Here is an 18,511-nt window from a genome sequence, read left to right on the forward strand (position 1 = left end):
ACAGTACCTTTAAGACAAGGGTCTCCACTGCTTTGAGTAGATGTGGTTTGGGCCGGGTCCAGCATGATTGTTTTCACGCACAAGAAACACAGTGCTGGACTTTGCTGTAATTCTTAAAGCTCACATCCTGGATTATTTACTGTCTCCTTCTCTACACTGCTTTTATAAATGGCGTCAATTAGCCTTGAACAAAAAGCATCACTTGTTTTGTTTTTGTTTAAAGCTTTTTGAAGGCAGACACCTATTGTCTAATACAATGGTGATCAACACTGTTCCTGGAGATTTACTGTCCTGAAGAGTTCAGCTCCAACCCCAATCAAACACATCTGAACCTGGCAATCAAGCATTTCAGGTCAGAGTCAGGTGTGTTGAAACTAGGTCGGAAATAAAATATGCAGGAGGGTAGATCTCCAGAAACAGGGTTGGTCACCCCTGGTCTAATTGGTTTCACAGTCTAAATGCAGCGAAATTCATATCAAAGCTTATTCATCCAAAATACTTAAAGGGATTTTTTTTCGTTTTGGAATCCATTCAGCTGATTTCCGGGTCTGGCACTACCACTTTCGATATTTTTCCTATTTAAAACTTAACCCCTCTGTAGTTACATCGTGTACTAAGACAGATGGAAAATTTAAAGTAGCGATTTTCTAGGCAGATATGGCTAGGAACTATACTCTCATTCTGGCGTAATAATCAAGAACCGGAGGCGCAATGATATTACGCAGCAGCCGAAAATAGTCCCCTTAGTATTTTTCAATAGCAGGGGACTATTTTCGGGGCACTACGTAATAACATTGCGCCTCCTGGAGCAATGTTTGATTTTTGGTTCATTCACAGTGACAATGATTTTCCGGAATCTGTATGTGCTTTCACACACACATCGTTAAGATCCCGTAAAGACACATGACCTGTTTAAAGTCCTGCACTTGGTTAGTTTTTCTCTGCAGCGTCTAAAGGTTGCTTATTATCTGTGATTTCTTTCTCCAGAAACCACTCGCGTGCATTTTTGTTTATTAAAAATTATAAAGGGGCGCGTGACATGCTGTTCTAGTATGCTGGTGAATGATCTCAGCTCCCTGATCTCTGCTTCATTCCAGTTTGAAGACATTTCTCATCGTGATTGTTAATGTGCATTTTAAAACCCTGTTTTAAAGAGCTGAACGATATATCTTGTTGCGATGACACGTGAGCATTTTTATTTATTATAAGCTCAAATGCTTGTAAATCGCTCATTTTAAAGAACTGAACCATAACAATGCCCCTTACGGCATTGTTTCTGCGTCTTGTTCACACAGAGGGTTTTCCGGGAATGTTACTAGGTCCTCTTTTCGGGAAAGATCCCAGAACATTTACGGGACGTGTTTGTGTTCACACTGAAGTGCTACGGGTATTTTCTGGGACCAAAGTGCTGTGTGAATGAGGTTTTACAGTTGTTACCTTGTTTGGTAGCACATCATCATGTCTCTTGTATTGTAATAAATCCAAAATATATTGCCTACATTTATTACATTTCCAATTTGTATCTTTAGTCTAAGTTGTTTACTCTGCAGTGTGGACAACAACTTACATGATAACTATTTAGGGCAAGTATTGAAGGCATCATGTTCTGTATGAAGAGCTCATAGTGATGATAAGTTAGATTATCCCTAAGAATATCAAAGTGGGCATGTGAATGGCTAAAGAACCAAAATGCTGCTGGAGTTTCTTTGGTTTTGGCAGGGGCAGATGGTCATGTTGCACATCGTTCTCAACTGAGCCAAAAGCTTTTGTGTGCTCTGGCAGGGGATTACCTTCAGCCAAACCCAAAGACCTGCCACTGGCAGATCTCAGATTTCTCTCTTAAACAGCTCCAGTATTCTTGTGAAAATAAATACGCGTTATTATGATGAATTGAGTGCTGAAGACCGCAGAATAAAAAAAAAACATTACATTAGCCTATTTTTATTGTTTGTGACCTGCTGCATCATTTTGATGAGGAACACATTTTTTAAAACTTTCTAATGATAGTTTAATTATCTTTGTTTAAACCACCATGATATAATCATTTAAATGTTGGTTGTCCCCAAATTTTTTGAACACTAGCTACAAGATTCACCAAAACACAGCTCAAAAAACAAGTTATTTAATAGTAAGAGTGTCTCTGCTGATTTTTGGACATTTTGTGGGTAAATGTAACAGTGGTCTAATGATAATTGTAAAGTTTGAAAAAGATTCTGTGTGAATTTATCTAAGAGATTATTTAGCGCTAGTTACACATATTTTAAGGTATCCGCTTTAAATAAAGAGGAGAGGTGATTGAAGGTACTGAAAGATACGCTGTCCGTTTTAAGTCTTTAAGAGTTCACTAATATTTGGAGCCTGGAGATCTTGAAGTTAATTCATCTCTGTAGAATATTACATATTGGGGTTGGAACGAGAAATGCTGATACACGCTAATAATACCTGCCCGATATTCTAAATTGCACAGCTGATATTATGCACAGCTATTTTGTGTACTACACAGGGTTCCATTGGGCACTTGAAATCCTTGAAAGTTTGTGAATCTGGGTAAAAATTTTTTTGAAAGTGCTGGAATCTGTTTTATGCAAGAAGTTTTCTGGAAAAAATCCATATTATTCCCTGTGTAGTGTAGGATAATATCATAAAAATTCTAGACTTCTTAAGCACATGTGCTAAACTGTTCGCTTTAAATGCTTATATCTTCTGTATGCGAAAGTTGATTCATACCAAAATGCTTTTTTGCATAGTTGTGTTTGACACATAAAAATGTCTCTGATTACGTATGTAACTGTTGTTCCCTGAGAAGGGAACGAGATGCTGCGTCCCGTCTACCTTGCCATACTTCCTGCGTCCCTGTAATGCCGTCTTTGGCAATATTTCAGATAGCGATATACTTCCTGGCTCCTGTGTCACCCTTTCTTTCTCGTTAAGTCTCATCATTGGTTGAGTTTGATATACACATTCAAATGCACTTACCCCTAGACGCGTCCCCAAAGTGTCACCGCAGTGACGCAGCGCGAGTTCCCTCGAAAGGGAACTGTAACAATGTATCTTAATCACTGAAAAAAATGATTCATTAAATTTAATCAATTTTTTTAAGGTAAGTGGTTGCAATCAATTTATTTAAGCTACATTTAAACAAAAGTTTTATATTTTGTTTTACGTTAATAATCTTTTTGGTTTAAATGTAGTTTAAATAAATTGATTGCAACCACTTACCTTAAAAAATTGATTAAATTCAATGAATCATTTTTTTCAGTGATCTTTATCTTAAAATGTATCCACATTTAGTCCTTGAATTTGAGGATATTGGACCTGGAAAGTCCTTGAAATGTCCTTGAATTTGAGGTTAACTAAGGTGTGGGAACCCTGACTACGGCTTTTGATCAGTAAGTCCTCATCAATCTGAAATCACTGTTAGTTTGAGTCGTTTATAACATGCATTTGAAAAAGCAACATTTGTCAAAAATAATCATTATATAGATTCTGTATTATCAGAAAATACCTGAAAAGTTTTGACGAACAGCAATATAAATATGTGCTTAACCCATATTGAGTTTCTGCACGAGAGCACTCTCTGGTTTTGGATGTAGTGAGTGACATTTCATCGCAAGCATCATCGGCTGATTTAACGGTCCATTCCTACTATTACAGTGAAACATATGAGCGTTAGCCTATAAAACACAGTCTATGAATGGATGCTGTGAATAAATGTTGCTTAGACCAACAGATTTTATGCTTTCACTGAGATTATTTTATTATTTATTTTCCCTAAGATTATTATTTTGTTGTCTATAAAGATGTCTTGAAGGGCTTCATTTATTTTTGGACAGTAGGCTCTGGTAGAGCTGATAGGAATGTAGCCTGGAAAAATTCCCATCGCATGTGTTCAAAAATGACCCCGGTTAGCGGACAGGAACTGCGTCACGGTCTGAAAAGTTTCTTTATGTAACACCCGCGTGCTTCTGGTGCAACCTTACACTGACCGTCATCTGAGGGGAGGGCTGTGAGATGTGGTCAGAGGTCAGAGCCAGGGACAGATTAGTCTTCTCTATGGGCATTAGTCAAACTCACACTTTCTTCAGTTTCACCATATTCAACCAGGACGTACAGATGCTATTGTCCAGGCGCTGTCCGGCTCGGCCTAGAGGTCACCTGACAGTCTCATGTTGTTTGTTGGATTTAGTTCAGTGCTATTCTTAGCGTTGCTCGTGGGTGAGGAAGAGCAGGCTGAGGGATAGGGAGGATGGGAAAGCGCACTGGCACAATTACACAGATGTCCAGGTACTCCATGCCTGCTTGCTTTAACTGTGTGCTAATAGTTTGAATCTGTGCTCGAAGCTGCTAAAGAAACAACGTCTGTGTGGAGTCAAGACAGCCAGGGGGCCTTGATGGAGAGTGACTGAGTGAATGCTTTATGGTTTGTGTAGTCTTGTATGTGAGAGACGAGTGTGATGTGCGGTCGTATACATTCTCCTCGCTTTGGAGAACGTATACGACATACGCTGGGAGATTATGCTTACCGGGTTGAGAGCTTGCTGTGAAGGCTGTCAGTCTTTTTATTTATTAACTGTAATCTTTAAGTTTTTCCTGTTGTCAGTCTCGCATAATATCTGAGTAGCATCATGACAGTAGCCTGTAACTTAAACATGAAAAATAGTTATCAGTACTACTATTGAACAACATGAGTATTTGCCATACTCGGGTTAAGCGAATACAATTTTAAAAGATAAACGATCCTTATTCATGTATACAGCAGCTAGTTAGGTGGGTGATGTGAGCTTTTGGAACTGGTGTACTACATTGGTAAAATGGTTGTGTTGTTTGGCTTTTTTAAACCATACACAGCTGTATTGTGAGGCAACTGATGTGTGAATGTTTAACATCCTGTAGTGAAAGTTATTCTTGGCTCATCCAAGGAACGCTGAAGGAATCCCTCAAAGGCTGTGAGTTCTGCCCCTACTGTCCTACGGCGTGTTTTTAAAGACCAAAACTGTGCTCAAATGTAGTGTTTTGTTATTTTGAATGAAGGATGAGATGTCTGATAGAGCGAGTGATGCTGTCATCAACCCTATGTTTGACTCATTTTCCTCTGTGAAGAGAATGAGAGCAGTTGTTTGGAATTTGCAGTTGGTGGGATGAGTAAACAACCGTGCACTTTACCGCCTGCCCTGTGCCTTTCTTCACCTGCATTGACGCAGAGCACTGAAATAACTCTTTCCTCTGACTTAAGGGCCGTTCACATTATAATGCTAACTATAACGATAACTATATTAGGGTCCACAGCACCCGACAATAACAATAACTTGATGCTATTTCGCTCGCGAGGCGCAGTACTCGCGCAAATCATTTACCTTCAATGGCATTAACTAATATGACTTATTTCCGATACTAAAAATGCTTGTAATTGTTTATGTGTCATTAAATGTATAAATATGCTGTTTTGTTGTACTTACACAGCGTGTATAACCAGCAGATAAACACGCCGCATTAAACTTTAAACAGTGAATCTAGTAGTTTGTATAATCTAATATTTTACCTTTTGGCATTGTCAGTGTAGTAGAAAAAAGCATTACGTAGTGAATTTCACATCAGCGCTGGATACCTGAGGTCATTTCATGTTTATGGACCTCAGTAATCAGCTTCTCCACAGTGTCATCTGTCATTTTAAATGTGCGTGCACTTAAAGTTCAAATAGATTTGAATGGCTGTGTCATTGGTTTATCGTTCATCAGTTAGAAAAAAAATTCTCAAAGTGATCCCAATGATATCATTCCTTGCATCTTTGGGTGATTCTCACGAAAACTTGCTTTTAAAAATGTCAAGCATGAAAATGTAAAAATTGCTTAAATTTACTTTTTTCCCCACCAGACATTGAAAAACAAAGTCTGGAGTAAATGGGAACATTAATTTAAAAACTTTTACTTATCATTTAACACTTTTTGTAACATAATTTAAAAAATTAGTCCTAAAAAATCTCATTACCGCAACAGTCAGAAAACATCAAAACTGACATATTTTCAAAATGACGTGACAAACCTGAAAAAACATAATTTGGAGATTCAGCACATGCGTTTAAAATCAAAGTATTATGCTTCTATTAATTAAATTAACATTTAATAAGCATCTGTTGCGGTAATGATAATCAAAATGTTGTGTAAGCATTCTGACAAGACAATATTTCAAATTAACTGTAAAAAATGATCTTACCTGGTAGCCATCTTGAAGTAACTGGTCCATGTGCTTGGTCACTCAAAATCAAACTTTATTAAAATTCTGTATGTGTGCTTAAACTGTTCTCAAAAAGTGTTGCGGAGGATGAGAACATCAGGCATGGACACATCATTTTCCTAATTTTTCTTCATTATTATTATACATGAATATTCAGTAAATATTTTTTTGTCATCTAAAGTAGTCTAGCAAAACATCCATTTATTTTTTTTCTTAATATTTTTTGTGTTAATTTGATTAAATTACAACATAACGCATGTTCAACCACAGCCGGACACATTGCGGTAATGAGAATTTCAGCAGAAAATCAGATAAAATTTACAATTATAAATTCTTATGTTGAAATCACACATTGTGAAAGGTAGAAGACGGTATTGTGTTAATTCTGATGCTTTTTAATGTTACTATATTACAAAATCATTAGTGCCGTGGTGTTTCAATGGTTTCGTGAGAATCACCCACTTATTGTTATAACGTATTTTTCAGTCTATAAGCCGTGTTTTTTTTGTCATTATTAACTTTGCTGGTGCTGTGTCTTACTGTCAGGTGTGCCTTGTAAGTCAGTATGAATTAATTTTGACATTTATGAGGCAAGAGACAACATTACCGTCTACAGCCGCGAGAGTCCGTCATATGCTGCTTCTGTATTTATGTAATTTAATGGATTCAGTAATGTGGAATGACGAACCTCACGCTAGTTGGCTTGTTCGGTTAATTTAGACTATTCAACCTTTCAGGTAAGTTCTGTATGTTATGGTTTATCGTTTAAATAACTGATATTATTACTTTAATGTACAGACATCTATTTAGCCTGCTGTTCTGTTTGCTATTATTTAGTTGAATAACTTGCCTTTCCATATTAAATGTCTGTTCTGCGGCTTGGATTTTGTGAAATAATTTTCTAAATAAACGCGACGTATAGTCCACTGTGACTTATATATGTTATTTCGTCTTAATGACGCATTTTAGAATGATGCGGCTTACACTCCGGTGCGGTTTATAGTCCGGAAAGTACGGTAGTTGTGGTGTGAACTCTGCTATTCTCTGTAATAAAAAATGTTTAAACTAGATTTTTTTAATAGTGATCTTTATTGTTATAATGTGAACATCCCTTTAGTCGTTCCATTCCCTAACCTTGCTCCCTTTACCCAAATCCCACCTCATAAACAACCCGCTTTTGTTTATTCCCATTTCTCGGGTAGGTTGCCTGCCACTCTTTACTAAACAGGACAATTTTAAACCCAAGGAATGGTAGCAATGCAGGAGCTGTCAAAATGGTAGTCCAGACAATGACAGGTGACAGCTGAAGGAAGCTTATTAGTCAGCTGTCTGTGTGGTCAGTGTTGTGTCCGCACCGGAGCACTGTGTGGTCGGTCTGTAAAAGTCACTGTGCTGGCGTTGTGCCACGTTCATGCTCACGTCCATGTCTGTCTTCCCCCAGCTGGGCCTCCCCGGAGCTGGACCCCAGTCAGATCCGCCTCATCGTCTACCAAGACTGCGAGCGGCGCGGGAGAAATGTTCTTTTCGACTCCGATGCCAGAAAGAGGAGCACAGAAGACGCCCCGGTCACGGTAAGCAATTAGTGCCCCCTGCAGGGCCTCTCCTACAGCCAGAGAGCACTCAACTCCTAACCAGTTTGTACCAGAGGCCTTATCAACAGTAATAATAGCATCAGCTGACAGTGAATGTGTAAGCATTCTTTCACATTCACATGACAAGAGGTGTTCCCGCCCCACCCGCTTGTTCTCTCTGTCACGTCTCCAGGTTGTTTGTCATTAGCTGTCATGAGACTACAGGTGGTTATGGACCAATACCGCAATTTCCAGTTAATTCCCACACATACATGCATATCAGTACTGTATCAGTATAATTGCTACAAAATTAAAATTGCTATGTTTTATTGTAATTATTTATTCCATGATTGTCTGTCTTTGGAGAAACACAAAATGAAAAGTTGAACAGAATACTAAATGTTGTTGTTCCATGCAATGCAAGTTATTCTCATTTTAAAGGACCATTTCATATATATTTTATCAGTTTTTGATTATTATTTAATTTCATTGCATGAACAGTAGCTGTGTAAACATCTTGCCTGACATCATCTGCAAAATAAAGTCACATCCGTTTAGGATAGTGATGCACCGATGTATCGGCCACCAATATTTATCGGCCGATTTTTGATGAATTTGAAACCATCTGCATATCGGCAATAGCACGAAAAGCCGATACCGATTGTTTATTAATTAACTGCATAAAGAAATCCATTATATGTAAAAAATGAGTTAATGTTGTTAATAAAATAAATGCTGAATAGCAAAAAGCACCTTTGAGGGTTGTCATGCTGCCTTATTATATTTGTTTTAGCTTAATTTGTGCCTCTCTTATTATGTTGGTCAGTTGAATGTTAATAAGATCCAATCCATGTTCAGTAAAAATAATTTGATGCAGAAATAAACTAGCTAATAGACCAACTGTATAGTATTGTATACCAGTGTTTAATATCGGTATCGGTATCGGCCAGAAGTTGTCTGTTTAAATCGGAATCGGTATCGGCCCAAAAAAATCCTATCGGTGCATCCCTAGTTTAGGATGAAACATAAATAATGACAATTTACTCATTTTTGGCTGAAATAACACTGCCAACATTTAACTTTTCAAAGGTCTGCCTAATCTGATGATTATTTATTATTTACTTTCACTAATAAAACAAACAAGTGTTCACTTTTTTCATCTCAACTATTTAAATCTATTTATACAGCAGATGAATCAATGCTACTTTCATGATGCGGATCAGTCGTATAACCGACAGGTTCAAGCTAATGTTTGTGTGTTTAATGAATGATAAACAGCCTGTCTAATGTGTTAGGGTGAGGCTCTAGAGATTGCTGATATAGAGCTGCGGCTGCAGTCACATGACATTTTTTGGCAGAGGATATTGTTTCAGAGGAAAGAGAGCGAGTCATTGAGCGAGAGCAGAAGAGAGCGAGTGAGCAGCTCACGAGTTTTTAAGGAAGTCATATGACAGCATCACATGCTCAAGTTTCTTTGTGCTCTTCACAGGGCAGGACGAGACGCCTCTGTGTGAGCCATTAGTGAAACTGAGCTGAGCACGCAACACACACACACGTTTCGCTGTAACAACACTTATTAACTCAGTCCTCTTATCTGAATCTGTGCTGGATCTGTTATCTTGCACTATACTTGCATTACGTTTTTAAATAGCCTCAATCTGTGTGACTTCAACTCATTTTTTTTTTTTTTGTTGAAGACTTTATTTATTTTAAATATGAAAACATTTTTGCGACATTTGGGAGTTTTGCGAAATTGACGTGTTTTATTGATCATATTTTTAATTCACATTGTCAATGTGCACAATTTAAAGGGTAATGCGAATGCAGCTACTGACAGATAGGCAGAAAACTAATCATGGCTAACGCACATGACTGCAAATAGGGTTTTTTTGTGTTGTAAAATATCTCTGTCATTATTCATTCTGAACTTCAGATTTGTTTTAAAGATATCCACAGTGCAGGAAAATGTTTTATAATGTTTCTCACACTTCTTAAAGGATTAGTCCAAAATCCAGATAATTTACTTGCCACCATGTCATCCAAAATGTTGATGTCTTTCTTTGTTCAGTCGAGAAGAAATTATGTATTATGGAAAACATTCCAGGATTTTTCTCATTTTAATGGACCCCAACACGTAACAGTTTTAATGCAGTTTAAAATTGCGGTTTCAACGAAGTTTCAAAAGACTCTAAACGATCTCAAACGAGGCATAAGGGTCTTATCTAGCGAAACGATTGTCATTTTTGGCAAGAAAAATAAAAAATTTCACTTTTTTAAACCACAACTTTTCATCTTCCTCCGGTCCTGTGACACACCAGCGCCATCTCGCGTAATACGTCATCATGTCAAGAGGTCACGGAGGACGTATGCGAAACTACGCCCCAGTGGTCCTGCTGGCGCGTCACAGGACCGGAGATAGACGAGAAGTTGTGGTTTAAAAATGCATATTTTTTACTTTTCTTGTCAAAAATGACAATCGTTTCGCTAGATAAGACCCTTATGCCTCGTTTAGGATCCTTTTGAGTCCTTTGAAACTGCAATTTTAAACTGAATTAAAACTGTTAAGTGTTGGGGTCCATTAAAGTCCATTAAAATGAGAAAAATCCTGGAATGTTTTCCTCAAAAAACATAATTTCTTCTCGACTGAACAAAGAAAGACATAAACTTTTTTTTTTTGCAAACAGACAATTACAATATTTACAGAATAGAAGTGAAATGCAAAATACAAATACATAGACCAACAAAACATACATCATAACCAGTAAGATTTTGTGTGTGTGTGTGTGTGTGTGTGTGTGTGTGTATGTGTGTGTGTGTGTGTGTGTGTATAACTGTAAATGTAATTTGGATTTAAGAGTGGAAAATTATTGAATAAAGGAGCATAAGTACAGTACAACACAATTTTTCTTGTGCATGCACTGTTGTACCCGTACCATCCTCGTGGTCTCAAAAATTGGACTGATGCGGACGTGGTGTGCAGACGACCGCAGACCCTCCTGATGACAAAAATTACGTCATGCAGGCGAGGAGGGATAACTGAATGCATCACAGGGGACATTGATAAGCTTATTAGATTAACAGTTAATCATTAATGCCAATAATAATAGATACCAAACTCTTGTCATTTTGTTTTAGACTCCATTTCCAACATTAGATATGCAAGATCACTACAGTATATTAGTCACAAACTCTTTCCTGGCTAAATAACTTTTTTCTTCATGTATATAAGCATTATGTTCAGTCTATTTCACTCTAACACACTGCACTGTCTAGTTGTTTATTTTGTCTGTATATGGTGTTTGCAGAGGGTGTGTGGAGAGACACAGGCGAAGATGTTCGGAAGGTGCTGTCAGCTGAGGCCTACAGGGGGCAGCTCCAGTTCTCTGGATAGCAGCTCATCCTGCACCTCAGAGCCTAAAGAACAAAGCCGCTTCCAGGTGAGACCTCTTAAAGCTACAGTAGTTCATACTAATGTGACAAACATCAACACAGTTTTAAGTTGGACTTATAATGAATAGTTTTTTATGGATCAATACAGCTACATATTTCAGATTGTTTATATTACAGTATAAATGTGACACGGGAAATGGATGTAGTTTATCAGTTAAATGTTTGACCTGCAGGTCTGGCCTGCATTCAGTGCTTATTGCCCATATCTACTCATTGACAAGTACTCAACCCTGCTTTATTTGTTTTGATTCATCCATTTCTCTCTTACACTTCCTAAGGGCTCAACCAGGTGCTCATCAGACGCTAATATGCTTGGTGAAATGATGTTCGGTTCTGTAGCCATGAGCTACAAAGGCTCAACGCTGAAGATTCACCAGATAAGGTGAGACTGAATCTGAACGAGTGTAAGAAAGGTCAGATCCAAATTCATGCTGAACATTCAGTGCCTATTATATCTGTGTGTGTGTCTCCAGATCCCCACCACAGCTGATGCTCAGTAAAGTGTTTACAGCGAGGACAGGCGGCAGTGTATGCGGCAGCCTTAACACGTAAGCAACACACACACACACATACACAAGATTACATGCAGATGCTTGATTGATCTCTCTTTGTTCATATAACACACTGCAGGACAGTTTGGAGTTCATCAATCAGGACTCCAATTCACTCAGACCCGACCAGAACACTGTAGGCAATGGCTTCCTAGGCAATATAGGTAAAGCAAAAACATCCCATTAATGTTTCTTAACCAGTGAAAAGTTACTCGCATACACGGCGACAACAAACTTCAGCTCAGTCGGAGATTATAGCCGTTTATTAGGGGGTGTGTACACGAAGGCGTTAACGCCCGCAGTTGCCGTATGTTTTCAATTGTTTCCAATGGATGTGCCGCACTTTTAAAAAATGGCCACGCTCTGGGTGCTCAGTGCTGAGCGCGGGAAAAACGCAAAGTTGAAAAATGAGCTCCCCAATGTCACTTTTCACCCAGCCCCCCATTACAGGACAAATACCACAACAACAACCAACCAGCGCATTGTACAAAGACTGATAAACAAAAATGATTAGAAATGCCGTCAAGCGGCCACAGTTGGCGTCCGCCTTGTGTTTTCAGCTGTGTTTAAACACTTTGGTGTGCACGCCCCCTTAACCTTCTATCACAACTGTAAATATAACCCAAACTAAAAGTCTTTATTTTTGTTCTTTAACACACAGGCATTACAAAATGATACAGTATAAATGTAATTCCCTATAGTAGGTTATGCAGTAGTAGAGCTTTGTCATACAAGTCAGACATGGATATGAATAACCCATAACCTAGTATTGAGCAAGTTGTGATGTAAAGAAAACCATTTCTGGGTCCAAGCCTCCACTCGCTTCATACAAAGCTACAATCTCAACAGCTGTTTATGAGCGCTATTTATTAATTTCACAAATTTTCTGTAGTTTTAGGGGCGATTCACATATCACGTCTTTTGCGTGCCCAAATTGTTATTTTAAATGTATGCGCGCTTTATGTGCGCTCATAAAGTAAGTGAGGTGCATTGAGTTAAAAACATTTCAACTTCAGAATGCCGCAAGCGCACCGAAGGTCATGTGACAAGAACCAACCAACTGTCACATTTTCTGTGCGGTTTTAAACGCGAAATGTGAATCGCCCCTTACACTGCACTATGAGTTGTTATTAGTATAGTTTGTTGTTTGCTTAAGTCTGATGGAACGTTTGGACCCGGAAGTTGGCGTCAGACTTCACAAGCGGATATCTTTGCTACGCTAAAGGCTTTAGTATTGTGAGAGAAAGATTAGCAACGGAAAATGTAGCAATGTTGCACATTCAGTTTGCTTTACGTCTTTGATTTCAGCATTGTCTGTCAGTGTGTCTCTGGCTTTCTGTTGTAATAATAATGTTTCTCTGAAATCCACACAAGACTGCCTGAAACAATGTGATCATGCATTTATTTTCAATTAATGTAGTTAGATTTGCATACTCATTGTGTTTCAGACAGTGCTTGTGATGAATCCCTGCTTGATGAGAGTACCAGAATAAAAGGAACAGAATGAGCAGCAAAAATATGCTGTACAGTAAAAAGTATGATCTTGTGTGGTGACGCTGCACACGTGTTTGTGTCGTCCTGACGGTTTCAGATGTATTCTTGTGTCTGTGTCTCTTCTGTACTTGACTAACAGTTAAATGCGTCTCTTCCTCCTGATCGTTTTACCGTACAGGTTTCTCTCAGCTCTGCAGCCCACGCCGGGCGTTCTCAGAGCAGGGCCCTCTCCGTCTCATCAAGAGCGCCTCTTTCTTTTCAGGTTGGCGTATGTGTGTGTGAAGGTGTGTGTGTGTGTGTGTGCATGTCAGGCTTTATAAGCATGTATGAGTCTCTGCATGTTAATGCCATTTGTTTTCTGTGCATGTGCAACTACGTTTGGTAGAGTTTTTATTATTTGATGGTGTCACATCTATTAGGACAGATAATTTTGGTAGGTTTGTGGTGGTTTCATAACTAGCATCAGTCTTCATTTAGTTGCATCCACACGTTATCCCATCCTTTTTTCCTCTCTCTCTCTCTCTCTCTCTCTCTCTCTCTCTCTCTCTCTCTCTCTCTCTCTCTGTCCCATGTGCATGCATTTGAGCTAGTTTGTAGGTAGATCACTGTGGTGATGTAATGGGTGGTGGGTGTGGATGAAACCTAAACTCTCTTAAAATGTCAGAGCATCCTTTCATGTCTCTTTTTTTGTCACAGGCCACAGTAACCCCATGGACATGCCAGGCAGAGGACCGTATGATGAGAGGGACAGTGGCATCGCCCGATCAGGTCAGTTTTCTTTTTATGAAACTTTATGGTGCGGTCACACCAGGCACGAATGACGTGTTAAGCTTGAGTGATTTACATTTTATGTCAATGCAATGACGCAATAAAATAGTTTTACCCGAATGACACGATTTGCACAAATGATGCAGCGCGAATTGAGTTACAAAATCTGAACTTTGGTGGATATTTGCGCAGCGTTAACCAATCAGGAGCTTGCTCTAGTAGTGATGTGATTACGACAGAGAAAGCTGAGGCAGAAATATGAAACAACAATTGAGGACAAAATCATTGTCGTTGTATGTGGAGCTCTACGACACATCTTTGTACTAGAAACAGGAATTAAAGGATCTTGCTTGGAAGAAGTTGCGTGAGGAGGTCGGACAATCTGGTAAACTGTAAAAAATGCTTTTTACTCAATTTGAGCTATGCATATTGAGACTACAAGCTAGTTAAATTGAGAATTGAGCATATTCATGTCTAATTTTCACGCACAAATGAAGCAATTTATTTGCGTTATTCGCGTCTGGTGTGAACACACTGTTAGAATTGAACAGACTCAAAGCTCTGTTGTTTTAATTGTGCTTTATAAAGAAATAAACTAGACTAGACTAAATTCTGTCTTTTTTGAGAGCATTAAAAAACTAGCATTTTTTTTAAATATCTTTCTCATTGCCCATTTTAATATTCAAAGACATGTGCATGTAAGCAGTCTGGTTCAACCAGTGATGTGAGTTTGGGCTGGGGTTACCTGTTTGTCAGCAAGAGTGGCATTATGCATGTTTAGATTACAATTCTATTGGATGATTAGTCTTCGATTTGATGCTAGAGACAAAAACTACACACTTTGGGTTTTTGTAAGTTTATTTTAAAGAGTTACCGTATCAGAGCAAAGGAATATCTGAGCTGTGCAACTGAATCGTGCAGCTTTGTGAAGATGCATTGGAGCTGGAAAAGCTTGTGCAGTGGAAAGCGAGGTCACAGGCAGCATAGCTGAGATCTTTTTCTGTGTAATGCAGCATCACATGCAGACGATTATATTTAGCAGTTCCTAAAACTGCCTGCCAGCACTAGTAAATGAGGCTAATTCAGGTCTCACTCTACACATGCTTCATTTTCATTGAGCTCTTTACCTTTCTTTAATACACATTCCTGGTAGTATTATGCACATTACTTAAACTGAAGTTTAAAAATCGAGTTTGTCAAAACATTTGAGCTGTTTTTTAGTCTAGACTGCATGCGCTAATGGATACTGTTAACCAATTAAATCATTTAAATGCTATTTAAATCATGCTAACTTAGTGTCATTTCATAATGTTTACATTTTCGTATAATTATCCAAAGTATTAATTAATTTTTCAGGTTATTAGGTTGCTATAGCTTTTCTGCTTGAGGATTTGTATAGACCCAATATCACTAAGTTAAAACTTTCAGTTGTGTGTGATGTGATTCATGCTGTCAGGCTGTGGAGTGCTGAGCTTATTAATGGTGGATGGTGAGGTTTCAACACTGTTTCTTTTCTCTCCACAGCATCTTTAAGTAGTCTGTTGATCACCCCATTTCCATCACCGGGCTCCTCTATCACCAGTAGCTGTGCTAGTAGCTACCAACGGCGCTGGTTACGCAGCCAGACCACCAGCTTAGAGAACGGCGTCTTCCCTCGATGGTACAAAACGTATTCATGCACACACTAAATCTCCTCTTAGTATTAAAAAAAGTACTAACCAACCCTTGGCTATGTGTACTGTGTTGGACTTGTTGAGACTTTTTCCAGTGCACTTATTTATTGCTGTTCTTGTGTTGCTAAATGACAAAATTTAAATGTATTTTCCAATCAGCAAGAACGCAGGGGGATTTGCTTTAAACCGAAATACTTGTTTGGGCCAGAAGACCAAAGAAATATTTTTTGACCATTCAGTTGAGCACAACCCTAGAGCCAATTACATGCTGCTCTGTTTATTTTGAAAATTTATTATTTTAGCAGCTTTTAACTCTTTCAATATATCAAATGAAAGAACAGATTTCGTCCTATCTTCATTTGTTCTCTTTTTATCATCTTTCAAATATGTGTAGGTTTTTTCCAGAAATACCAAATTTTGAACAAAAAGCTGAAATAATTGCATTTTTGTGAAGGAATTTTGTTAGAGATAATATTCAGAGCAATGATCAAAACATACACAGAATTGTATAAGTTGTGTACAGGGTTTCCACGGGTCCTTGAAATCTTGAAAGTTTGTTAATCTGGGGGGAAAATTCAAGGCCCTGGGAAGTTTTTAAAAAATATACATAAATATACAGGTCATTAAGAGTGCTTAAATCTAAAGTTTTTTTTTTGGAAAAAAATCCATATTATTCCCTGTGTAGTGTATGATAATAGCATAAAAAATTCTAGACTTTTTAAGCACACGTGTTAAACTGTTTTCTGCTTTGTTTACTGCTTTTATCTTCTGTATGCAAAAGTTTATTCGTAACAAAATGCTTTTTTGCATAGTTGTGTTTGACACATAAAATGTCTCTTATTACGTATGTAACTGTTGTTCCCTGAGAAGGGAACGAGATATTGCGTCCCGTCTACCTTGCCATACTTCCTGCGTCCCTGTAATGCCGTCTTTGGCAATATTTCAGATAGCGATATACTTCCTGGCTCCTGCGTCACCCTGTCTTTATCGTTAAGCCTCACCATTGATTTAATTTGATATACACATTCCACAGTGACGCAGCGCGGTTCCCTTAAAAGGGAACTGTAACGATATATCTTAAAAGGGAACACAATGTAACCTTGCTCTCACTTGAAACGTCTTCCCACATTTAGTCCTTGAAGTTGAGGGTATTGCACCTGGAAAGTCCTTGAAAGGTCCTTGAATTTGAAGTTAACTAAAGTGTGGGAACCCTGTGTGTAAGAGCACTAAAAACTCGTCATTGGCAGGGAAGCTTTTGCTCTTAATTGATGAGTTGACTCAAGATGGAGAATCAGATGGTTAATGTGATTTCCCCCCCCCCCCTTTCCTAGAGTAGGCACCACTTAGCTTTTATTTAAACAATTTGAAACTATAGTCAAATGTTTGATTTTTAGGTCTGTGGAGGAGAGCTTCAACATGTCTGATGAACACAGCGGGCCAAGCTTGGGCGTTGCACGGAAGAAGAAAATCGCTATCGGTGTCATCTTTCTTCTGTCACCTAATGAGGAAGAAAATGCCAAGTTCCAAGACTTTTTCTTCTCCCATTTTCCACTTTTTGAGAGTCACATGAACAAACTCAAAACTGCCATTGAACAGGTTAGACAAGTTTGTATATTTGTGAAATGCTCAGTCTATTCTAATGGAGACAGCTGGGACTTCCCAATACTTTTACTCATTCGTTCTTTATTAATAGCATTAATAAAAAACTAGTTGTGTTTTATTTATGACTTGTTGTTTTTAACCAGCATGGATAAGCTGACTGGGTAAATTGTCACTAAATGGTGGGTAGTATTGTGGGTTAAAACACTTCTCTCTAAATGAAGTTCACCCATGAATTATCATCCCTTTCTGTCTCTACTCTGTGTGTTTGCTGTGTGTGGTTATCATCTAAAAATTAAATTGAGTTTGCAATCTTTTGATGTTTGTTGTTGCTGTGTTTGTTTGAAGGCGATGATCCAGAGCCGCAGGTCTGCTGATGCCAGTCAGAGAGCTTTGGCTTACAGTCGGATGGTAGATGGCCTCAATGAATTTAGGTAAGTGTGACCAGACCTCACTCTTGTCAGTGGACGCTGCACACCAGGTGTTTTATTATTTGCACCAACATTCCAGCAATGCACATTTAATCCATTAAAGCACTTAGACACACAGTTGGTGTAATCAGTACTGATCTGAGAGCAGTTTCACATGTGTCAGTGAACAGCTCTTGAGTGCCATTAAACGTGTCGAGTGGAAACTCACTGACAGGTCCATAGATAAGACTACAAGTTTAATGGTTTACCTGATATTGATGTCCAGTGTAAATGACACGCTGTCCTTAGATCAACTCTTACAGTACTAGAGAAATCTGCAATGAATAGACTAAACCTTAAACTTGAACTTGACATGACATAAATGAATGAACTTGTCACTTCATACTAGTGGATATCTGTTTTCACCAGTCATCATAGCTCTTTGTCATCAATTAATCAATGAATAATTAACAGCTCATATTGTAACTAGATTTAAATAAAAGTAGGATGCAAAAGAAATGTGATTGTCGGTACTTATTGCAAATAATGTATCATTATTGGATTATGCATTCATTTTTATCCAAAGTGACTGACAGTGCATTCAGGCTCATTTGCATTTTAACAGTTTGTGTGTTATTTCACCCTGCTAACACAATGATTTGTTGCTTACTTAATTGACTCTGTAGAAAACAAGGCAGAAGGGTTCAGTCATGGTTTGTCAAGTGTCCGTGTCATAGAGGTGGCCAGTCATATGCCTGCTGGGC

The 18,511-nt window shown here is 38.3% G+C and overlaps 1 protein-coding gene across 3 annotated transcripts in view; it reads left to right on the plus strand.

Moving 5' to 3' along the window:
- Positions 1-18,511, plus strand: part of fnip1 (folliculin interacting protein 1) — a 32,493-nt gene that overhangs the window by 3,871 nt on the left and 10,111 nt on the right. The window contains exons 1-11 of one of the 3 annotated variants that reach the window (XM_073871024.1): positions 4,035-4,284; positions 7,673-7,802; positions 11,108-11,239; positions 11,531-11,634; positions 11,726-11,794; positions 11,870-11,967; positions 13,476-13,559; positions 13,994-14,065; positions 15,590-15,725; positions 17,133-17,334; positions 17,686-17,771. In XM_073871024.1, the coding sequence (XP_073727125.1) occupies positions 4,247-4,284; positions 7,673-7,802; positions 11,108-11,239; positions 11,531-11,634; positions 11,726-11,794; positions 11,870-11,967; positions 13,476-13,559; positions 13,994-14,065; positions 15,590-15,725; positions 17,133-17,334; positions 17,686-17,771 (1,151 nt within the window). In that variant the 5' untranslated portion in view covers positions 4,035-4,246. Of the gene's footprint in view, positions 1-4,034; positions 4,285-7,672; positions 7,803-11,107; positions 11,240-11,530; positions 11,635-11,725; positions 11,795-11,869; positions 11,968-13,475; positions 13,560-13,993; positions 14,066-15,589; positions 15,726-17,132; positions 17,335-17,685; positions 17,772-18,511 lie in introns of those variants that run through there. The other 2 variants (XM_073871023.1, XM_073871025.1) reach the window with 2 other exon arrangements.

Source organism: Misgurnus anguillicaudatus, chromosome 9 (assembly GCF_027580225.2).
Source record: "Misgurnus anguillicaudatus chromosome 9, ASM2758022v2, whole genome shotgun sequence".
NCBI lineage: Eukaryota > Metazoa > Chordata > Actinopteri > Cypriniformes > Cobitidae > Misgurnus > Misgurnus anguillicaudatus.